Source organism: Leptodactylus fuscus, chromosome 2, assembly GCF_031893055.1.
Source record: "Leptodactylus fuscus isolate aLepFus1 chromosome 2, aLepFus1.hap2, whole genome shotgun sequence".
In the NCBI taxonomy this organism is placed as follows: domain Eukaryota; kingdom Metazoa; phylum Chordata; class Amphibia; order Anura; family Leptodactylidae; genus Leptodactylus; species Leptodactylus fuscus.
The window spans coordinates 270,827,703-270,854,245 of NC_134266.1; the positions used below are offsets into that span (position 1 = coordinate 270,827,703).

General features: G+C 41.6%; 1 protein-coding gene across 1 annotated transcript in view; it reads left to right on the forward strand.

Moving 5' to 3' along the window:
* LOC142194137 (glycerophosphodiester phosphodiesterase domain-containing protein 5-like) overlaps positions 1–25,778 on the forward strand; it is a 227,434-nt gene extending 201,656 nt beyond the window's left edge. The window contains exons 12-16 of the mRNA XM_075263154.1: positions 2,044–2,186; positions 20,507–20,654; positions 22,449–22,531; positions 23,623–23,684; positions 25,714–25,778. Coding sequence (XP_075119255.1) covers positions 2,044–2,186; positions 20,507–20,654; positions 22,449–22,531; positions 23,623–23,684; positions 25,714–25,778 — 501 coding nt within the window. The remainder of the gene's footprint in view (positions 1–2,043; positions 2,187–20,506; positions 20,655–22,448; positions 22,532–23,622; positions 23,685–25,713) is intronic.
* Positions 25,779–26,543: the final 765 nt, after the last annotated feature.

Sequence of the window (26,543 nt, forward strand, 5' to 3'; positions counted from 1 at the left end):
AGATAGGTTACTGTCACCAGAACCAGTATATCACCCCAGCCCTGCAGATAGATAGGTTACTGTCACCAGACCCAGCATATCACCCCAGCCCTGCAGATAGATAGGTTACTGTCACCAGACCCAGCATATCACCCCAGCCCTGCAGATAGATAGGTTACTGTCACCAGACCCAGCATATCACCCCAGCCCTGCAGATAGATAGGTTACTGTCACCAGACCCAGCATATCACCCCAGCCCTGCAGATAGATAGGTTACTGTCACCAGAATCAGCATATCACCTCAGCCCTGCAGATAGATAGGTTAGTGTCACCAGAACCAGCATATCACCCCAGCCCTGCAGATAGATAGGTTACTGTCACCAGACCCAGCCTATCACCCCAGCCCTGCAGATAGATAGGTTACTGTCACCAGACCCAGCATATCACCGCAGCCTGCAGATAGATAGGTTACTGTCACCAGAACCAGCATATCACCCCAGCCCTGCAGATAGATAGGTTAGTGTCACCAGAACCAGCATATCACCCCAGCCCTGCAGATAGATAGGTTAGTGTCACCAGACCCCAGCCCTGCAGGTAGATAGGTTACTGTCACCAGACCCCTGTATATCACACCAACTTCAGCAACAGAGGCAGCGATTCAGAAGAGGAACACACTTATTCAGGTGGCACTAGCCTATCCATCTGCAGGATTGGGGTGATATACTGGGGTCTAGTGACACACTCCCTTTAAGGAACATGGCCATAGACATAGATATTTGAGTAGTTGAAGACAACTTTGAAAAGTTTAAGTGAAAATTTAAAGGTAGGTTGTCAAAATAACTACATCTACACCAGAGGTGTAACTAGGAATGGCGGGGCCCCATGGCAAAGCTTTGACATGCCCCCCCCTCCCCCAAGAGGGGTACATGGGCGTGCAGGCTGTATGTGAACAAGAGGGTGATGTGGGGTACAGGGTGTGTATGAGCAAGAGGGAAAATGGGGATGCTCACCCACACCCTGCATCACCCACTCCCCCTTCTTTCTCACACAGCCTGCGCCCCTACTTCACCCTCTTTGCTCACACACAGCCTACATGCCAATGTACTCCTCTTACTCACATAGGAGGGAATGGGGGGTGCAGACTGTGAGCAAGAGGAGGGAATAGGGGGGGTGCAGACTGTCAGCAAGAGGGGTACATGGGTGTGCAGGCTGTGTGTGAGAAAGGGGGGAATGGGGGTGCAAACTTTCTCACACACAGCCTGCACACCCATGTACCTCTCTTACTCACAGTCTGCACCCCCCCTATTCCCTCCTCTTGCTCACAGTCTGCACCCCCCCCTATTCCCTCCTCTTGCTCACAGTCTGCACCCCCCACTCCTCCTCTTGCTCACAGACAGCCTGCAATCCTTTTCCCCCATTGTATACTGACCTGTACAATCTGAGTAGCTCCGCCCACACAATACTTAATCGGATTCTATCTTAGTAGGTTAAAGGACCTTTGATGACATCCTGACACAGGTCCTGTAACTTACTAGGATAGATGCTGAAACAAGGTATCAGGGCTTGGGGACAGCGGGCAGGAGATAGAAATTTCTCCTGCCCACTGTCACCATACAAGTGCAGGGAGGCAGGAGCCCAGACAGCAGGCGGCCCCTGCTTGAGTACAGTAGTGAAGCCAGCAATTGCGGACTTCACTACTGTTAAAAGATGGACTATGGAGGAGGCCACTCCTCTCCTCTCCATCTTCATGCAGTAAATAGGGCCCGTTACCTGCTGGAGTTACTCCAGCAGGTAACGGCCTATTAGAAAAAAATTCTGCAGAGGTAGCAGATGCTACTGGACCCCCGAGTGTCCCGGGCCCTGTGACAGCCGCTACCGCTGCTACCCCGATAGTTACGCGCCTGATCTACACCAAACTAACTTTATATGCCACCCCCTGGTCCCATATAACGGCCATATGGTAGATGTGTCCCAGAGTGTAGGGTATACATGAAAGTATATAATATCTGTGTACACGAAGATATGACCTCTGACTCTTCAAATACCTGGGTTATTATTTTTTAGGTTTTTTGGCTGACCAATCACATGGGAGGATATTCCGACTATCAGAAGATATATAGTGGCAAAGGGAGACTCAAAGACCTTAAAGACAATGACATTCGGAACGTGAGCCTGCCGTACAGTATGATGTCCCAACATGATATCAGGTAGACCCACACACTGTGTATTATATCCTATGTGATGAGGCTCCTACTCTATATGTATAGGGGAACTCCATTGTAAGAATGCTTTAATTCATAATTCTGGAATGACAGTCAATGAACTGCTGTATCATCACTGACCCCTGCTGTGACATCACTGACCTCTCCCCTTTAAATTTGCATGTTATAATGTACTAGAATAAACCTCCTGCTTATCTTGGGCAAGAACTAAAGGCCATTGATGTTATACCTGAGCACAGCTCATGCGGTAGGTGGTGAGGTACATGCACACTCGACTATACTTACTTTCTATAAAAGTGGTGGGGCTGTTGAAAAAAGGAAACTTGCAACAGTTCTATCTGGGATCTATAGGTCTTTCAATGTCCCAAATTTATTGTCATAAATTCAAAATCTCCAAAAAGATGTGACTTCTTTTTGAGAACTTTTCCAATTTTCATCAGACTTTTTGGGGTTAAGAAGTAAGAATTATTTAAGGTTATAAGAAGGAATGTATTTATAAACCGGATTATTTGGCAGCAGTGACACAATGATAGTGCTGGTTATCCACACACTGCTATACAATCCAGGATCACAGCCGACTGCGCTGTCTAATGGCCCCTTAACAGCAATAGTCGCCCACACACACGCGAGATGTCCATGATCAGAGAAAACCAACCCAGTGTATTGTTATATAAGATCTGTATATACCCTGCACACTGTCACATCACACTGCAGACACCGACCCCTATACATAGTGATATATACCGGAGTGACTATTCTGCAGTTATACAAGACAAGGGTAGTATATCTGGTTATTAATCCCTTATGTACAAGAATATAACTGCTATAATACTACTCCTATGTAGAAGAATATAACTGCTATAATACTGCTCCTATGTACAAGAATATAACTACTATAATACTGCTCCTATGTACAAGAATATAACTACTATAATACTACTCCTATGTACAAGAATATAACTACTATAATACTGCTCCTATGTACAAGAATATAACTACTATAATACTACCTCCTATGTACAAGAATATAACTACTGTAATACTACTCATATGTACAAGAATATAACTACTATAATACTGCTCCTATGTACAAGTATATAACTACTATAATACTGCTCCTATGTACAAGAATATAACTACTATAATACTGCTCCTATGTACAAGAATATAACTACTATAATACTGCTCCTATGTACAAGAATATAACTACTATAATACTGCTCCTATGTACAAGAATATAACTACTATAATACTACTCCTATGTACAAGAATATAACTACTATAATACTGCTCCTATGTACAAGAATATAACTACTATAATACTGCTCCTATGTACAAGAATATAACTACTATAATACTACTCCTATGTACAAGAATATAACTACTATAATACTACCTCCTATGTACAAGAATATAACTACTATAATACTACCTCCTATGTACAAGAATATAACTACTATAATACTGCTCCTATGTACAAGAATATAACTACTATAATACTACTCCTATGTACAAGAATATAACTACTATAATACTGCTCCTATGTACAAGAATATAACTACTATAATACTACCTCCTATGTACAAGAATATAACTACTGTAATACTACTCATATGTACAAGAATATAACTACTATAATACTGCTCCTATGTACAAGTATATAACTACTATAATACTGCTCCTATGTACAAGAATATAACTACTATAATACTGCTCCTATGTACAAGAATATAACTACTATAATACTGCTCCTATGTACAAGAATATAACTACTATAATACTGCTCCTATGTACAAGAATATAACTACTATAATACTACCTCCTATGTACAAGAATATAACTACTATAATACTACCTCCTATGTACAAGAATATAACTACTATAATACTGCTCCTATGTACAAGAATATAACTACTATAATACTGCTCCTATGTACAAGAATATAACTACTATAATACTGCTCCTATGTACAACAATATAACTACTATAATACTGTTCCTATGTACAAGAATATAACTCTTATAATACTACCTCCTATGTACAAGAATATAACTACTATAATACTACCTCCTATGTATAAGAATATAACTACTATAATACTACCTCCTATGTACAAGAATATAACTACTATAATACTGCTCCTATGTACAAGTATATAACTACTATAATACTGCTCCTATGTACAAGAATATACTACTATAATACTGTTCCTATGTACAAGAATATAACTCTTATAATACTACCTCCTATGTACAAGAATATAACTACTATAATACTACCTCCTAGCTGTGAGGACGTGTTTTTTGTAGCTCTCCTGAGGCTCCTGATGTCTGGAGATAGCCCAGGGCGGGGCCACCCTGGGTGGGGAAGTTCCCCTGCCAAGGCCCAGGCTCCAAGGCCTTCTCTGGGAAGCAATTCCCAGACAACTAAAATAATGGATGAAAATCCTAAAGTCCCCAGTAATGGGAATCGTGTCCAGTGTGTCAGCAGTCCTAGTGCAGCAAGCCAAGATGGGAAGAAAGTTGTAAAGGAAGAAGTAACGGAAGCAAGCAGTAGTACGGTGCAACAACCAAGCAAAATGGCTGAATGTAAGAAGCAAACTTTGCAGCCTGTGCAGACTCCATTGCAGGTTGCAGGTGTCCAGTCCACCCCACCCTCCTGCAGACAGAGGAGAACATCCCTGGAGAAGCAGACCATGCAGGAGAACATGCAGCAGTCTGTATTGGTACGGTCTGAGCGGACAAGATCTGGTAGCAGCAACCACAAAAATGTAGTGAAGGCAGTGGAGGAGATCAAAGGGAGACCAGCGGGGAAGCTTCAAGGTACCAGCAGTACAGTCACTGGGAATAAACTGGGACATAGTCCCCAGTCTGGACATTGTGGGCCCATGGCAGTGACAACAGCCGTAGCATGTCAGAAATCACAGGCTACACCAACCAGAAGCCATACTGTGGGTAACCAACCTGCAAAGCTCTCCAACAATGCACAGACTGTCACAGCTACTGAGCGAGCACCAGAACTGCGCCTGGCAGATGAGATCCCAGCACTGGTCAAGCGACTGGAGACATTAAAGGCCAGTAAAATATATCTGCAGAGACAGATTGAATGTGCCTATAATCTAAAAAAGTCTGCATGCCCTGAGAAACTGGTGTTACTGGACAGGAAGCTGAGCGCACTGGCGAAAGAGCTCGCCGAGAACGTACGGGAGACCGAGACTGTACTGGAGCAAATGGGACCGGTGGGAGAATCGTACAGAAACCAGCAGCGGTTCCAGGAATACCAGAAGTCACCATCACCTTGTGCCAAAGCTGGGTCTGAACCCTCTCAAGGTGGCAGCCAGCAGTCCCATGTAAAACCGGTTCTGCAGCCAGCAAGTTTCCCTTTTAAGGAAGGGAATTTGTACGGGAAAGCGGCCAGTGTTAAGCAACAGCAAAAACCTGCAGCAATTCTCAGCAAGGCACCACAAGTCCCAGCAACCAGCACTTTGCAACCAGGTCATGGACCCCTGCCTAATGGTAATGAAGTAGCAGCTGTGCAGACACCACAAGTCCCAGGAGACAAGTCATTGCAGCAGGACTATGGACTCTTACCTGAAGGTACTGGGGGAGTAACATATTTGGGGTTACAGGTTGTGGACTCTGTTGTGCAGGACTCTGCTGCCGTTGACTGTAGTGGTAATATGGACTCTGCTATGCAGGACTCTGCTGCCGCTGACTATAATTCTAATATGGACTCTGCTGTGCAGGACTCTGCTGTCGCTGATTGTCTGACTAATGTGCCTGATATTATGGATATTCCTGTATGTGATAACGGCCCAGCAGGGGAAGGTGTTTCTGGGGGGGTTCCTTCACGATCTATGGCGTCAGACCCCTCTGCAGTCCAGTCTCTGGAGTCTGGTGATATTGCAGACATAGAGGTTGATGGTGGGGCGGACACAGGACAGTCCAGTGTGCAGGACTTTCCCCCTCTAGATACTCGCACAGTAGCAGAACCACATGGTACAGGTGCTCAGCAGCCCACACAGCGCCCACAAACACGCCAAGATGGCGGATCTGGCCGTACCTCCTCAGGGAATGCCTGGAGCCGCGGTGCTCCATCTTTTGCATCAAACTCCAATTATACAGGCCAGGCTTTCAGGAGGAGGAATGTAGTCAGGTTTAGGCACGGAGGTGCCAAGGAGGATCTGCCGGATAGGAGGTTTGTGGTCCGAGAGCTCCTATGTACCCAGATGGGCTTTGTGCCGACTGATATCTTGGCCGTCATAAACCTTCCTGACCGCCAGGGGTACGATGTTAGTTTTAAGCTGATGTCTGATCTGGACCGGTTCTGGGCCAATCTCACCAGGTTGAGAGATACTGAAGGTTGGGATAAGTTCAGTTTCATCCCCATCTCTAGGCCAGATACAGCCTCTGTCACAATTGTATTTTGGAATGAAGCCGTTCCCCCTCAGGATATTGTCATCTGGCTCAGGAGGCATTGTGACCTCATGTCTGATCTTACTAAGAACAGGGATGAAGACGGGGTCTGGACCGGTGGTTGGAGGGTCCTGGTGAAGTTGCGTCAGCAGAACAACATAACCCAACATCTGCCCAATTCATTCTTTATAGGACGAGAAAAGGGGATCTGCTTCTATGCGGGTCAGCCTCGCCAGTGCTTCAAGTGTGGGAAGGCCGGCCATGTGGCCAGTGTATGCTCCATGGTAAAGTGTAGCCTCTGTAATGAAATGGGCCACGTGAGTGCCACATGCCAAAACATTAGGTGTAACCTGTGCGGTAGGATCGGTCACCCCCACAGAGATTGTCCTGATGCCTGGCATAACATCTGTAAGGATAGCCCTGATGAGGACTTGCTGGCAGCGGCTGATGACATACAGGAGGAGGAGGAGGCGCTATTGTCAGGGTCAGTAGTCACGGAGGCGGAGCCTCAACCACATACAGGTGATACCACCCAAGACCAGGCCGAGTCAGGTCCCATTGAGACGACCATGGAGGTTGTCGAGCAGGTTGTACAACCCTCAGTGGTCGTCTCTTCTCCTGCCCGATCATCCAACAATAATAAAAGGAGGAAGAAGGATAAAGCCAGCCGTAAGCCTGAGGGTGAGTGGACCACGGTAGAAAAGCCTACAAAGATGAGAGTAAGTAGTGCAGGCGAGGTCACTGCAACGGGGAATAGATTTAGTGTCCTATCAGAGTCAGACGGAGAAGCAGAACTAGACAGAGAACTCTCACGAATGATGGCGGAGTATGAGGATGAACCAGAGGGCGATCCTCCCAATAAGAGGAGACCCCACCGAGATGAGGGGCAGTCCGAATCAGACATGGAAACAGCTGGTCACCAGGACACCTCTGACTCTGATCTATGACAATGGGGCCCATCTCTCTGTTTCTCATATTCCTAGTTGTTCTGATGGCAGGTTTCTATCTTAAAGTTATCTCTAGTAATGTGAATAGCATCCGAGCAAGGAGGACAAGACACGCAGTGTATGAACATCTGAGATATCTTGATGCCGATGTCTATTTCTTACAAGAAACCCGTTTAAATACTTTAGGACTAATACGAGAAGCAGAGAGAGAATGGAAATCTGGCCCGTCCTTCTGGTCTCTGGCGGTGGAGCCTTATGCCGGGGTTTCTATACTGTTTAACACCCCTGATGTCACCATACACAGATTAACTGAGGTTTTGATGGGGAGGTGCCTGGTTTTAGAAGTTACCATCCGAGGCAGAAGGCTCCGACTCATTAATATCTATGGTCCACCGCTGTCGGTGATGGAAAGGGCACGTCTGTTTGATGAAGTCAAGCAGTACTTGTTTACATCTGTTCCGGTAGTCATGGCAGGGGACTTCAATGCCACCATGTCATCCAGTGACAGACCTACTGGTAGGCCTCTCACCAGGGACTCCAAGGTCTTAAGCAGAATTATTTCACAGGCTGGTCTGTCTGATGTGTTTACTGAGGGTGGTAGGAAACCAAAATTCACTTACTCCTGCGCTGGTAGATGCAGTCGGATAGACTTAGCTCTGGTCAGTCCCGCTGAGCATGTTAGTGAGAAAAGTGAAAAGACAGTCCCTTATTCTGACCATCTGGCTTTGTATTTTTGCTTGGGCTCCACAAAACGCCCTGATATTGGGAGAGGCCTATGGAAGCTCAATTCCAGCCTCTTGGACGATGACTGTGTCCGGAGTTGTGTCCACTCTCTATTTCAGAACCAGCTTGAGAGAGTGGTGTTTTATGATAACATGGCAGACTGGTGGGAGGATGTCAAGGAGGAGATCAGATCCCTCTTAAGGAGACTGTCAGTTAAGAAGGGGAAGAGTAAATATAGCCAGTATCTCAGGCTGCGGAAAGAATTGGAGTCACTCTATTCGGCGGGCGGGGATGACCAACAGAAGATTGACCGGCTGAAATCTGAGATCAGTCAGTATCAGTACCGCAGGTATACATCCCTGGTTCTTGAACGGGATTATGGGTCCTTAGGGGCTCCGGATCCTTTTGAGAATTGCAGGGAGCGGGTGGCAAATAAATCGGTCACAGGTCTCACTGACTCCCAGGGTGTGTTACAGAAGTCTCGGGAGGGTATCCTGGGGGTGGTGAGAACTTACTATGCTGACTTGTTTCAGAAGAAGGTTTTGGATAGAGAGAAGGTGGCTCAATTCTTGGAGGCAACTCCAGGTCCTGATACTAATGATTTGGACTTTTCTCCTTTGACAGCAGAGTTAACAGTGGAGGAGGTGAAAGAGGCCATAGATAAGTTACATCTGAAGAAGGCACCAGGTCCAGATGGGATTACAGCTGAGTTCTATAAGAAATTCCGAGACCTCTTGGCACCAATTCTCGTGGATGTATACAAAACTAGTCTAGAAAACCACCTGATGCCTCCATCCATGAGAGTGTCCTCCCTGATCCTGCTGTCTAAAGGTAAAGAGCCTAGTGACATCAAGAACTGGAGGCCGATTGCCCTCTTGAATGTCGATAGGAAGATTCTCGCAAAAATTCTCTTCTCTAGATTAGTTTGTTTGTCCCCGGCACTGTTGGCAGGCTCACAGTTTGGCACAGTTAAAGGGCGGAACATCTCTGGAGCAGTTATCTCGATAAGGGAGATGTTTGAGAGATGTAAAGCTCTGAGGTGTGGGAGATATGTTGTGAGTCTTGACCAGGCTAAGGCCTTTGACAGAGTAGACCATGAGTATCTATGGGCGACTTTGACAAAGTACGGTATTCTGGGACAATTTGTGGATTGGCTGAGAACTTTGTACCGTGAGGCGGAGAGCTTTCCTCTGATTAATGGTTGGCAGGGTGATACTTTCAGGGTTGAGGCAGGGGTGAGACAAGGTTGCCCACTGAGTCCATTACTGTATGTGTTTGCCATAGACCCGTTTCTTAGGTCACTGCAGGAGTGTGATTTTCAGGGGGCGCCGGTCCCCCACTGCTTGCCCCTGAGAGTTGTTGCCTACGCGGATGATGTGACTGTGGTGATATCTGAGCCTCATGAGGTGGAGATGTTGTCTGCAGCCATCAGAAGTTACTCAGGGGCCTCCGGGTCTCTTGTCAACCTTGAGAAGAGTCAAGCTCTCTGGACGGGTCATACTGATCCTGCATTTGATCTGCCGCAGTTTGCCCAGGCCTCCTCCTATATTAAGATCCTTGGGGTGAAATTCGGGAGGGATGATAATTGCAGACTAAATTGGGAAGAAAAGTTGGAATCCGGAAATGCAAAGGTTCAGCGATGGAAGAACTGGAGGCTGACCTATAGAGAAAGGGTTAAAATGTTGAAGACTTACCTGGTCCCTGTCTTCTTGTACGTCTCTGTTGTCTTTCCTTTGCCAGAATCTTTCTCCGCTAGGCTCTTTAGCCTGTTCTTCCAACTTTTGTGGGGGAACAGGTTGAACCCAGTAAAAAGAGGGATAACCTACCTACAGAGGAGAGAGGGTGGGCTGGATATGTTAAATCCAAGGGTGTTTTTTGACTCCATGTTTCTAAAAGTAAATTTTGGTTGCCTGGACTCAGATAACGGCTCCCTGTGGGTAAATAGTATCAGGAATTGGATATTGCCTTTTGCAGAATCCTGGGTGCGAGGCGGCAGCCTTAAGAGGGGTCGATCGACTCGTGACTACCTCCCCCAGTATCTGGACTATGGCATAAGGTGCCTGAAAAAATGGGGAATTGAAAAGACCTATCTGGTGAGTAAGACCAGGAAAAATCTGTACACCCGGGTATGTAAGACCTTCTATTGTCTCCAGCCGGCATTGAGGGACTGCACATCTACAACCCTGCAGGATAGTCTGAGGCTCCTCACTGGTCTGAGGCTCCCTGCAAAGTTCTTTGACATTGCCTGGCTATCTTTGCATGGGAAGCTGTTTGTAAGAGGCAACTTAAAACATCTCAGTGTGTCAGATCGGGCATGTCCATTGGGTTGTCAGCAGGAGGAGACAATGGCACATTTTATATCGGAGTGCTGGGGAGGGCGAAAGATCTGGCAGGAAATATCCCGGAGGCTGAAAATTCCCCGATTACAGTCTCTCAAATACCCCGAGATTGTATATGGCATCCCAACTAATATAGGTGACATTAACCGGGAGACCCTGTACATTATCATAACTGTCATCAAATATTATCACTGGCATACGAGGACCCAGGTGTCCCTACACAGAGAGCCCTTCCATCATATGGCTGCTGTCACATATATCATGTCTGAACTGAGGTGGATAAAGTCTCTGGAGGTCAGAAAAAAGCCCGATAATGTAAAATTGTGGAGAAATGTAAATATCGATTGCTGAATACTCTGATAACACTGCAAATAAGTCTGTTCATTTATTTATGGATTTATTTTTTCCCCTTTTTTTTTCCTGCCAGCAATGGACTCTTAAGTTAAAGTGATTATCATTTGTGTTATCTGACGGACATGTCTGATTTATGTTATATTATTATTAGTTACTAATTCTGTTGGAATGTAATGTATTTTTGTTTTGTTTTTACTAATAAAAATTACCTCCTATGTACAAGAATATAACTACTATAATACTGCTCCTATGTACAAGAATATAACTACTATAATACTACTCCTATGTACAAGAATATAACTACTATAATACTGCTCCTATGTACAAGAATATAACTACTATAATACTGCTCCTATGTACAAGAATATAACTACTATAATACTACTCCTATGTACAAGAATATAACTACTATAATACTGCCCCCTATGTACAAGAATATAACTACTATAATACTGCTCCTATGTACAAGAATATAACTACTATAATACTACTCCTATGTACAAGAATATAACTACTATAATACTGCCCCCTATGTACAAGAATATAACTCCTATAATACTGCTCCTATGTACAAGAATATAACTACTATAATACTGCTCCTATGTACAAGAATATAACTACTATAATACTACCTCCTATGTACAAGAATATAACTACTATAATACTACTCCTATGTACAAGAATATAACTACTATAATACTGCTCCTATGTACAAGTATATAACTACTATAATACTGTTCCTATGTACAAGAATATAAGTCTTATAATACTACCTCCTATGTACAAGAATATAACTACTATAATACTACCTCCTATGTACAAGAATATAACTACTATAATACTACCTCCTATGTACAAGAATATAACTACTATAATACTACCTCCTATGTACAAAAATATAACTACTATAATACTGCTCCTATGTACAAGTATATAACTACTATAATACTGCTCCTATGTACAAGAATATAACTACTATAATACTGCTCCTATGTACAAGAATATAACTACTATAATACTGTTCCTATGTACAAGAATATAACTCTTATAATACTACCTCCTATGTACAAGAATATAACTACTATAATACTACCTCCTATGTATAAGAATATAACTACTATAATACTACCTCCTATGTACAAGAATATAACTACTATAATACTGCTCCTATGTACAAGTATATAACTACTATAATACTGCTCCTATGTACAAGAATATACTACTATAATACTGTTCCTATGTACAAGAATATAACTCTTATAATACTACCTCCTATGTACAAGAATATAACTACTATAATACTACCTCCTATGTACAAGAATATAACTACTATAATACTGCTCCTATGTACAAGAATATAACTACTATAATACTACTCCTATGTACAAGAATATAACTACTATAATACTGCCCCTATGTACAAGAATATAACTACTATAATACTGCTCCTATGTACAAGAATATAACTACTATAATACTACTCCTATGTACAAGAATATAACTACTATAATACTGCCCCCTATGTACAAGAATATAACTACTATAATACTGCTCCTATGTACAAGAATATAACTACTATAATACTGCTCCTATGTACAAGAATATAACTACTATAATACTACCTCCTATGTACAAGAATATAACTACTGTAATACTACTCATATGTACAAGAATATAACTACTATAATACTGCTCCTATGTACAAGAATATAACTACTATAATACTACTCCTATGTACAAGAATATAACTACTATAATACTGCCCCCTATGTACAAGAATATAACTACTATAATACTGCTCCTATGTACAAGAATATAACTACTATAATACTACTCCTATGTACAAGAATATAACTACTATAATACTGCCCCCTATGTACAAGAATATAACTCCTATAATACTGCTCCTATGTACAAGAATATAACTACTATAATACTGCTCCTATGTACAAGAATATAACTACTATAATACTGCTCCTATGTACAAGAATATAACTACTATAATACTACTCCTATGTACAAGAATATAACTACTATAATACTGCTCCTATGTACAAGTATATAACTACTATAATACTGTTCCTATGTACAAGAATATAAGTCTTATAATACTACCTCCTATGTACAAGAATATAACTACTATAATACTACCTCCTATGTACAAGAATATAACTACTATAATACTGCTCCTATGTACAAGTATATAACTACTATAATACTGCTCCTATGTACAAGAATATACTACTATAATACTGTTCCTATGTACAAGAATATAACTCTTATAATACTACCTCCTATGTACAAGAATATAACTACTATAATACTACCTCCTATGTACAAGAATATAACTCTTATAATACTACCTCCTATGTACAAGAATATAACTACTATAATACTACCTCCTATGTACAAGAATATAACTACTATAATACTGCTCCTATGTACAAGAATATAACTACTATAATACTACTCCTATGTACAAGAATATAACTACTATAATACTGCCCCTATGTACAAGAATATAACTACTATAATACTGCTCCTATGTACAAGAATATAACTACTATAATACTACTCCTATGTACAAGAATATAACTACTATAATACTGCCCCCTATGTACAAGAATATAACTACTATAATACTGCTCCTATGTACAAGAATATAACTACTATAATACTACTCCTATGTACAAGAATATAACTACTATAATACTGCCCCCTATGTACAAAAATATAACTACTATAATACTGCTCCTATGTACAAGAATATAACTACTATAATACTGCTCCTATGTACAAGAATATAACTACTATAATACTACCTCCTATGTACAAGAATATAACTACTGTAATACTACTCATATGTACAAGAATATAACTACTATAATACTGCTCCTATGTACAAGTATATAACTACTATAATACTGCTCCTATGTACAAGAATATAACTACTATAATACTGCTCCTATGTACAAGAATATAACTACTATAATACTGCTCCTATGTACAAGAATATAACTACGAAAATACTGCTCCTATGTACAAGAATATAACTACTATAATACTACCTCCTATGTACAAGAATATAACTACTATAATACTACCTCCTATGTACAAGAATATAACTACTATAATACTGCTCCTATGTACAAGAATATAACTACTATAATACTACCTCTATGTACAAGAATATAACTACTATAATACTGCTCCTATGTACAAGTATATAACTACTATAATACTACCTCTATGTACAAGAATATAACTACTATAATACTGCTCCTATGTACAAGAATATAACTCTTATAATGCTACCTCCTATGTACAAGAATATAACTACTATAATACTACCTCCTATGTACAAGAATATAACTACTATAATACTGCTCCTATGTACAAGTATATAACTACTATAATACTGCTCCTATGTACAAGAATATAACTACTATAATACTGCTCCTATGTACAACAATATAACTACTATAATACTGTTCCTATGTACAAGAAAATAACTCTTATAATACTACCTCCTATGTACAAGAATATAACTACTACAATACTACCTCCTATGTACAAGAATATAACTACTATGATACTACCTCCTATGTACAAGAATATAACTACTATAATACTACCTCCTATGTACAAGAATATAACTACTATAATACTGCTCCTATGTACAAGTATATAACTACTATAATACTGCTCCTATGTACAAGAATATAACTACTATAATACTGTTCCTATGTACAAGAATATAACTCTTATAATACTACCTCCTATGTACAAGAATATAACTACTATAATACTACCTCCTATGTATAAGAATATAACTACTATAATACTACCTCCTATGTACAAGAATATAACTACTATAATACTGCTCCTATGTACAAGTATATAACTACTATAATACTGCTCCTATGTACAAGAATATACTACTATAATACTGTTCCTATGTACAAGAATATAACTCTTATAATACTACCTCCTATGTACAAGAATATAACTACTATAATACTACCTCCTATGTACAAGAATATAACTACTATAATACTGCTCCTATGTACAAGAATATAACTACTATAATACTACTCCTATGTACAAGAATATAACTACTATAATACTACTCCTATGTACAAGAATATAACTACTATAATACTGCCCCTATGTACAAGAATATAACTACTATAATACTGCTCCTATGTACAAGAATATAACTACTATAATACTACTCCTATGTACAAGAATATAACTACTATAATACTGCCCCCTATGTACAAGAATATAACTCCTATAATACTGCTCCTATGTACAAGAATATAACTACTATAATACTGCTCCTATGTACAAGAATATAACTACTATAATACTACCTCCTATGTACAAGAATATAACTACTATAATACTGCTCCTATGTACAAGAATATAACTACTATAATACTGCTCCTATGTACAAGTATATAACTACTATAATACTGTTCCTATGTACAAGAATATAAGTCTTATAATACTACCTCCTATGTACAAGAATATAACTACTATAATACTACCTCCTATGTACAAGAATATAACTACTATAATACTACCTCCTATGTACAAGAATATAACTACTATAATACTACCTCCTATGTACAAGAATATAACTACTATAATACTGCTCCTATGTACAAGTATATAACTACTATAATACTGCTCCTATGTACAAGAATATAACTACTATAATACTGCTCCTATGTACAAGAATATAACTACTATAATACTGTTCCTATGTACAAGAATATAACTCTTATAATACTACCTCCTATGTACAAGAATATAACTACTATAATACTACCTCCTATGTATAAGAATATAACTACTATAATACTACCTCCTATGTACAAGAATATAACTACTATAATACTGCTCCTATGTACAAGTATATAACTACTATAATACTGCTCCTATGTACAAGAATATACTACTATAATACTGTTCCTATGTACAAGAATATAACTCTTATAATACTACCTCCTATGTACAAGAATATAACTACTATAATACTACCTCCTATGTACAAGAATATAACTACTATAATACTGCTCCTATGTACAAGAATATAACTACTATAATACTACTCCTATGTACAAGAATATAACTACTATAATACTGCCCCTATGTACAAGAATATAACTACTATAATACTGCTCCTATGTACAAGAATATAACTACTATAATACTACTCCTATGTACAAGAATATAACTACTATAATACTGCCCCCTATGTACAAGAATATAACTACTATAATACTGCTCCTATGTACAAGAATATAACTACTATAATACTGCTCCTATGTACAAGAATATAACTACTATAATACTACCTCCTATGTACAAGAATATAACTACTGTAATACTACTCATATGTACAAGAATATAACTACTATAATACTGCTCCTATGTACAAGAATATAACTACTATAATACTACTCCTATGTACAAGAATATAACTACTATAATACTGCCCCCTATGTACAAGAATATAACTACTATAATACTGCTCCTATGTACAAGAATATAACTACTATAATACTACTCCTATGTACAAGAATATAACTACTATAATACTGCCCCCTATGTACAAGAATATAACTCCTATAATACTGCTCCTATGTACAAGAATATAACTACTATAATACTGCTCCTATGTACAAGAATATAACTACTATAATACTGCTCCTATGTACAAGAATATAACTACTATAATACTACTCCTATGTACAAGAATATAACTACTATAATACTGCTCCTATGTACAAGTATATAACTACTATAATACTGTTCCTATGTACAAGAATATAAGTCTTATAATACTACCTCCTATGTACAAGAATATAACTACTATAATACTACCTCCTATGTACAAGAATATAACTACTATAATACTACCTCCTATGTACAAGAATATAACTACTATAATACTACCTCCTATGTACAAGAATATAACTACTATAATACTGCTCCTATGTACAAGTATATAACTACTATAATACTGCTCCTATGTACAAGAATATACTACTATAATACTGTTCCTATGTACAAGAATATAACTCTTATAATACTACCTCCTATGTACAAGAATATAACTACTATAATACTACCTCCTATGTACAAGAATATAACTCTTATAATACTACCTCCTATGTACAAGAATATAACTACTATAATACTACCTCCTATGTACAAGAATATAACTACTATAATACTGCTCCTATGTACAAGAATATAACTACTATAATACTACTCCTATGTACAAGAATATAACTACTATAATACTGCCCCTATGTACAAGAATATAACTACTATAATACTGCTCCTATGTACAAGAATATAACTACTATAATACTACTCCTATGTACAAGAATATAACTACTATAATACTGCCCCCTATGTACAAGAATATAACTACTATAATACTGCTCCTATGTACAAGAATATAACTACTATAATACTACTCCTATGTACAAGAATATAACTACTATAATACTGCCCCCTATGTACAAAAATATAACTACTATAATACTGCTCCTATGTACAAGAATATAACTACTATAATACTGCTCCTATGTACAAGAATATAACTACTATAATACTACCTCCTATGTACAAGAATATAACTACTGTAATACTACTCATATGTACAAGAATATAACTACTATAATACTGCTCCTATGTACAAGTATATAACTACTATAATACTGCTCCTATGTACAAGAATATAACTACTATAATACTGCTCCTATGTACAAGAATATAACTACTATAATACTGCTCCTATGTACAAGAATATAACTACGAAAATACTGCTCCTATGTACAAGAATATAACTACTATAATACTACCTCCTATGTACAAGAATATAACTACTATAATACTACCTCCTATGTACAAGAATATAACTACTATAATACTGCTCCTATGTACAAGAATATAACTACTATAATACTACCTCTATGTACAAGAATATAACTACTATAATACTGCTCCTATGTACAAGTATATAACTACTATAATACTACCTCTATGTACAAGAATATAACTACTATAATACTGCTCCTATGTACAAGAATATAACTCTTATAATGCTACCTCCTATGTACAAGAATATAACTACTATAATACTACCTCCTATGTACAAGAATATAACTACTATAATACTGCTCCTATGTACAAGTATATAACTACTATAATACTGCTCCTATGTACAAGAATATAACTACTATAATACTGCTCCTATGTACAACAATATAACTACTATAATACTGTTCCTATGTACAAGAAAATAACTCTTATAATACTACCTCCTATGTACAAGAATATAACTACTACAATACTACCTCCTATGTACAAGAATATAACTACTATGATACTACCTCCTATGTACAAGAATATAACTACTATAATACTACCTCCTATGTACAAGAATATAACTACTATAATACTGCTCCTATGTACAAGTATATAACTACTATAATACTGCTCCTATGTACAAGAATATAACTACTATAATACTGTTCCTATGTACAAGAATATAACTCTTATAATACTACCTCCTATGTACAAGAATATAACTACTATAATACTACCTCCTATGTATAAGAATATAACTACTATAATACTACCTCCTATGTACAAGAATATAACTACTATAATACTGCTCCTATGTACAAGTATATAACTACTATAATACTGCTCCTATGTACAAGAATATACTACTATAATACTGTTCCTATGTACAAGAATATAACTCTTATAATACTACCTCCTATGTACAAGAATATAACTACTATAATACTACCTCCTATGTACAAGAATATAACTACTATAATACTGCTCCTATGTACAAGAATATAACTACTATAATACTACTCCTATGTACAAGAATATAACTACTATAATACTACTCCTATGTACAAGAATATAACTACTATAATACTGCCCCTATGTACAAGAATATAACTACTATAATACTGCTCCTATGTACAAGAATATAACTACTATAATACTACTCCTATGTACAAGAATATAACTACTATAATACTGCTCCTATGTACAAGAATATAACTACTATAATACTGCCCCCTATGTACAAGAATATTACTACTATAATACTACTCCTATGTACAAGAATATAACTACTATAATACTGCTCCTATGTACAAGAATATAACTACTATAATACTGCCCCCTATGTACAAGAATATAACTACTATAATACTACTCCTATGTACAAGAATATAACTACTATAATACTGTCCTCTGTGGATAGCATTATACCCTCAGTGGCCAAAAGTCATGGGAAGGTACCAGATGCGCCACTAATAGAGGTCGCCCCTCCATGAGCCCTAATAACTGCCTGGGCTCCACGAGGTGTTGGAGGAGTTCTGGAGGGATATTGATCCACGCAGTCTGCACTGCAGCCTACAATTGGTTGGCGCTGAGTCCATGGAGCGGACACTGGTGTCCAGAGTATCCCATAAAAGCTGTATGGGGTTGAGGTCAGGCGAGCGGGCACTCCAATAGAGGGTCGTGAGGTCACTCTTGTGTTCATTAAACCAGTCCTGTGCCACCAACGAGCGATGACATGTTGCATTGTCCTGTTGGTACACAGCGTCCCCACCAGGGAACTCTAACACCAGAACGATGGGGCTCAATTGTGACCATGTGAACACGGCCCAGACCATGACGGAGCCACCTCCCGCCTGGACACGTCCCTGTTGGCATGCAGGATCCGTGACTTCATGGGGCATACGTCACACTCTCACACGCCCATCGGCTCTGTACAACTGGAACCGTGATTCATCAGACCATGCCACATGCCGCCACTGTTCCATGGTTCAATGATGACGGTTGCGGACCCATGCCAGTCTTGGAGTATGTGTTGCGGCATCAGCAAAGGGACACGGGTCAGGTGTCAACTGTTGAAGCCTATGCGGTGCAGTTCTCGGCGTTCACTCCTGGTGGAAATGGGGTCTTGGCACCCTACATTCAAATTGGCGGCGAATTGACCCACAGTAGACCATCGAGAGCCCCGTACGAGTCTGCGGAGGTGATTTGACGTCCATTCATCGAACACTCGTGGTCGACTGGTGCGCCGGTTTACGCGTCTGTCAACGTTGTCTCTGTGATATTGAAGGTCCACACGAGACACTGTTGACCTCAGAAACCCAAATTCCCGGGTAATCTCCAAAATGCTATGCCTCATGCGTCTTGCACCGATTATCATCCCATGTTCAAGGTCACTTATCTCGCGACGTGCTGCCATGTTCACGAGACACCTGTCTGCATCAGACTGCTCAGATATCCTGGCGACACTGGCGCCATAGGCCGCATCGCGTCACACTGTTTGGGCAACACAACCAGCACTGGGACACGCCTGCCCGTGACTTTTGGCCACTGAGTGTGTGTATATACATATGACCATGATGTACGTTCTTTCTGTGTCTTCCTACAACTGATCTCCGGGGTTATTTTTGTACTTGTAGTGTCTACGCTGTGGCTAATATCACCACTAACCTGTATGTGATCAGTGAGCCTTGGCTCTTCTCCTTGGCCTGGTGCTCTGGAGCTCATTCCGTTACTACAAATAACATAGAGCTGCTGAAGGATATGACGGCGCCCATGTTTCTCATGGTAATATATATAATATATTCTGAGTGTACAGTGATAGTTACATGTGCAATAACTATATACAGCACTATACACTACATCTCCCGGTATGACCTGGTGACTATACATGACCATAATACAAATATATTATATTCTATACATAGAACACTACAACCAGTGGCGTAACTAGGAATGGCAGGGCCCCGTGGTGAACTTTTGACATGGCCCCCCCGACCGACGCCAAAGACCTCGACTAACCCCCTCCTACGCATTCCTGCACGCTCTATTATCCCCCATAGTGTCCCCTGCACACAGTATTATGTCCCATAGTGGCCCCTGCACACAGTATTATCCCCCATAGTGTCCCCTGCACACAGTATTATACCCCATAGTGGCCCCTGCACACAGTATTATCCCCCATAGTGTCCCCTGCACACAGTATTATCCCCCATAGTGGCCCCTGCACACAGTATTATGTCCCATAGTGGTCCCTGCACACAACATTATGTCCCATAGTGGCCCCTGCACACAGTATTATGTCCCATAGTGGCCCCTGCACACAGTATTATGTCCCATAGTGGCCCCTGCACACAGTATTATGCCCCATAGTGGCCCCTGCACACAGTATTATGCCCCATAGTGGCCCCTGCACACAGTATTATGTCCCATAGTGGCCCCTGCACACAGTATTATGTCCCATAGTGGCCCCTGCACACAGTATTATGTCCCATAGTGGCCCCTGCACACAGTATTATCCCCCATAGTGGCCCCTGCACACAGTATTATGCCCCATAGTGGCCGCTGCACACAGTATTATGTCCCATAGTGGCCCCTGCACACAGTATTATGTCCCATAGTGGCCCCTCCACACAGTATTATGTCCCATAGTGGCCCCTCCACACAGTATTATGTCCCATAGTGGCCCCAGCACACAGTATTATGTCCCATAGTGGCCCCTGCACTCAGTATTATGTCCCATAGTGGCCCCTGCACACAGTATTATCCCCCATAGTGACCCCTGCACACAGTATTATCCCCCATAGTGGCCCCTGCACACAGTATTATGTCCCGTAGTGGCCCCTGCACACAGTATTATGTCCCGTAGTGGCCCCTGCACACAGTATTATGTCCCGTAGTGGCCCCTGCACACAGTATTATGCCCCATAGTGGCCCCTGCACAGTATTATCCCCCATAGTGGCCCCTGCACACAGTATTATCCCCCATAGTGGCCCCTGCACACACTATTATGTCCCACTGTGGACACCCATAAACAATTATTATACTCTGGGATCTTTTCAGACCCCAGAGTATAATTATCGGAGACTCAGGGGGAGAAAACCATAAAAAAAACTCTTTTGCTCACCTATCTCCCAGCTCCTACAATGTCGGCCTCCGCTGTAGTCTATCTTCAATGACGTCAGACGTCACATGACCTGGGACGCAGGCCGGGGTCATGAGACGTCAGATGACTAGGCCGAAGCCTGCCTGGATCGTGGAGAGGTAAGTAACAGTGTTTTTTATGTTTCTTACCTCTCCCGGGCCGCTGATCATTATACTCGGGGGTCCGAAAAGAGCCCGGAGTATAATGATGGCAGCGGTAGCAGCTGTCACCGGGCCACTAATGTCCCGGGCCCTGTGGCAGCTGCCTCTGCTGCTACGTCGGTAGTTACGCCCCGACTACAACCTCCAACATGGCCTGACCAGTAAATGACAATAACACTATATACTGTCACACTCTATACATAGACTATTATATGATTCCTCCTCCCTGTATACTCTCACCAGGTCACATGATCTCTCACTATATTGTCTTTCAGACCCCCGCTGAGTACAATGTGATGTGGACTCTCTCAGATATATTCTCTGGTTTGCTGATCATTCTCATCTTTGTGCTGCACTGGTAGGTTTGGCTTGTCCTACCCATATATATATATATATATATATATATATATATATCCTACCCCTATATGTCCAACCTCTCTATAGAGTTCCGTGTTCTGCCTTACAAACAATGTCTCCTATGTCCCTGGTAGTTGTGGGTGCTCCATCCCACACTACACTAAATATATAGTGTCAGATACCACCATCATACAGCCTCTAGTGTTAATGGTAATGTTCCCCGGTGGTCTAGTGCAGTGAAGGGTTAAATGCAAATATTACTCGTGTTCTACGGTATTGAAAGGGTTTATTTCAACTTCCCTGGTGATATAGAGTAAGGATAAATAGGCCCCTTCACTACCCTAGACCACTAGGGAGAAAGATATTATTACTGTCACAACCCTAGACCCCCCGGGAAACTGTTAATGTCCTCCTCCACTATCCTAGACCACCACTACTTTCCTTAGGATCTAAGGTAGTGGTAACTGTTTATCTGTTGGTCTGTGATAGTGGAGGAGATTATTAACAGTTTCCCTGGCGGTCTAGGGTAGTGAAGGGAATTAATAGCCTTTTATCTAGTGGTTAAGGGTAGTGGAGGGATAATAGTCTTCTCTCTGGTGGTCAAGAGTAGTGAAGGAGGTTATTAATGGTTTCCCTGGGGGTCTAGGGACGTGAAGGAAATAATAGTCTTCTTTTTGGTGGTCTAAGGTAGTGAAGGAGGATATTAGCGGTGTCCTTGGTGGGGTCTAGGGTAGTGGAGAGAATAATAGCCTTCTATCTAGTTATCTAGGGAAGTGGAGGACATAATAGCCTTCCCACTAGTGGTCTAGGGTAGTGAAGAAGGATATTAGAGGTTTCCCTGGGGGTCTAGGGTAGTAAAGGGTGTAATAGCCTCCTCTCTAGTTGTCTAGGGTAGTGGAGGGGATGGTACTTGTTTCCCTGGGGGTCTAGGGTAGTGAATGGAATAATATCCTTTTCTATGGTGGTCTAGGATAGCAGAGGAGGTTCCTGTGGGGGTCTCGGGTAGTAGAGGGGATAATATGTTTTTCCCTGGTGTGCTAGGGTAGCAAAGGGAATGACTGATCTTGTAATAATGATCTGTATGTTGTATAGGTGGAGAGAGAGGGGCTTCCCATGCTTGCCAAAAAGCGAATTGCACAACGCATCTATTTTGGGTAAGTAATCTAATGAGACGGTCGGAGAGCAATGAACAACTTTCTTACCCCTGCCCAGGGCCGGCTCCAGGTTTTTATGGGCCCTTGGGCGACAGAGCCTCAGTGGGCCCCCTTATAAAGGAGGCGGGGGAGTCGAGACACTGTGCGTTGCAGATGAAGCAAGTGACGTCACGCAGGAGTGTGGCGTCACCAACGCCATACCTCCCAACTTTTAAAGAGTAGAAAGAGGGGAAAAATGCACGGTGGCAAATCTGGCTCCACCCACTTTTATGTTGACTCCGCCCACTCATTCATTTATCATGTGCTCCCACACAGTATAATCCTCCTACAGTGACCCGTAAATTATGTGCCCCCCCCTCCATCTCTCCCCCAGTTTCATATACACCCTTCCTCTGCCCCCAGTTTCATGTCCCCCCCTCCACCTCTGTCCCCAGTTTCATCACGTTCTCCCCCTTCATCTGCCCACAGTTTCATGTCCCCCGTCTCTGCCCCAGTGTCATGCTGTTCCACCCCCCCATCTGCCCCAGTGTCATGCCGTTCCCCCCCCTCCCCTTCATTTGCCCCCCTCAGTTTCATTGGGCCCCCTCCATCTCTGTCCCCAGTGTCATGCCATTCCCCCCTCCCCTTCATTTGCCCCCCCCCCCAGTTTCATTGGGCCCCCTCCATCTCTGTCCCCAGTTTCATGCCGTTCTCTCCCCACCCCCTTCATCTTCCCCAGTGTCATGCCATTCCCCCCTCCCCTTCATTTGCCCCCCCCCCCAGTTTCATTGGGCCCCCTCCATCTCTGTCCCCAGTTTCATGCCGTTCTCTCCCCACCAACTTCATCTTCCCCAGTGTCATGCCGTTCCCCCCCCTCCCCTTCATTTGCCCCCCAGTTTCATGGGCCCCCTTCATTATGTTCCACCTTAATATAATACAAAACAAACACACTCACCTTCCATCGTTCCCCCGACGCTCCTCTCTCTGCTCTCACTCCATTCACATAGGCGATTAAAGCAAGAGCTGTGAGAGCAGGTCCTGCTTTAAAGCCGCGGCCCGGCTTGCGTGTGTAGGCGCGATGTGATGACGTCATCGCGCCTACACACGCAAGCCGGGCCACGGCTTTAAAGCAGGAGCTGCGCTCACAGCTCCTGCTTTAATCGTCTATGTATTCAGCTCATCGGCGTCCGTCGGACGCCGATGAACTGAAATCGGGACAGGCAAGTGCTGGGGCGGGCAAGTGCCGGGGGGCCCCCAGAGGCTCTGAGGGCCCCGGCACTTGCCCGACTATGCCGTGCGCTGACGCCGGCCCTGCCCCTGCCCATTAGTATAGTCATTGTAGGTAAATTCTGCCATCTTTATATGCTTGTTACCTTGTTCAGCATTCTGATGGTTTCCTTGTACTAGAGAGGTGATAGTAGTTATACAGGTAGAGTGGAGTCAGTCAGTCGTATGTGGCTCTATAGAGGATCTAAAACACTATCTGCTTCTAAGGGCAGACTGCAGAATTTTGAAAACAGCTGTGGGGGTAACTGGAGGAAATCTACAGCAATAAATATAGGAAAGTATTTGCAAAGTTAAAGGGGCTGTCCACATTTGACAACCTTGGACCTTGCAAATCCGTCCAGTAACCCCTGGGATTTACTAGGAAAATGTGTACAATCCCAGAGGAGTATCCTGTCGTACTAGCTATGGTCTAGCAGGGCATATAACAAACATGCTGATCCTTACAGGGGATCACCCCAGGAAGGGTGACCCGACCAATGACGTCCATGTCCATTAATCAGGGAGTGCACTGTCCCTTTAAATGTTGTGATGTGGTACACAACCTTTATAAAGCGCGCTATATAGCCATCTAGTGGTGAGATGTGATATGGCGTGTGGCTATACAACAAAAAGTAGTAATAGTACCCGCATTAAATCTGCTATATGATCATTGACTATATTACAGTGATGCTAGTGAAGGGGCGGGGCTGTGACAACTGCGCCTTCTGTGGTTGTCGCACTGACGTAGTTGTCACACAGATCTAATCACCTTTCATTCTTACAGACACGGACAGCTCTATATATGAGCCCACCTACTCCAGGCACCTACCGCTCTCCCTGAATGCCTGAGCCAAAGGTGAAGACTGAGCGAGAGAGAGAAGACCGCACCGACCACTCATACTCAGGTCCATATAGAGGGCCACTCCACCTGCAGAGATACTAGCCTGACCAAGGACTAGAGACATTCTGCCCAGGGTGAACCAGTATCCACCTCCCCAAATTGAGGGTCGGGTATAGTATGGTGACCCTATAATACTGTGATCCCTCCTACTTGTGCCCATTGAGGTAGCCACATCATAATAGTCTCCCTATTGTCAGACCCATTGAGGTTCCCGAATCATAGTGTCAGACTCATTGGAATAGTCAGAGTCCAGTCCTCACCCATCACTAGAGATGGATGTCTGTACATGACTGATGCCACTTCTCAGTGCTGCCCCAACAGGCAAGGAGGTGCCTAGCAATTTATGAAGCTCTGCAGTGGATCATCTCCTTCCATTATGGTCTTCAGATTCAGTAACCAGATCGCACAGAAGTCATCAGGTACACCTGGGGCCATATAAGGACAATGTACAAAACGAGACCCCATTGTTCTCCCCAAATCTGGAGCCACCGATGATGTCATCCTGCTTTATTTGATTCGGTGTAGACTATTCTGGACACATAAGGTCCTATTACATCCCTTGGTAGTGGACCTGACCTCTGACACCACTGCGCCCCATATGGCCCCTTCTCAACATGTACTGGTGACTAATCACAGCTTTCCCCGCACCCACATTTGCAGGAGGCTTAGGCTGCACTACTGAGACATCATGTTCTATCCTCTTCAAAGAACAA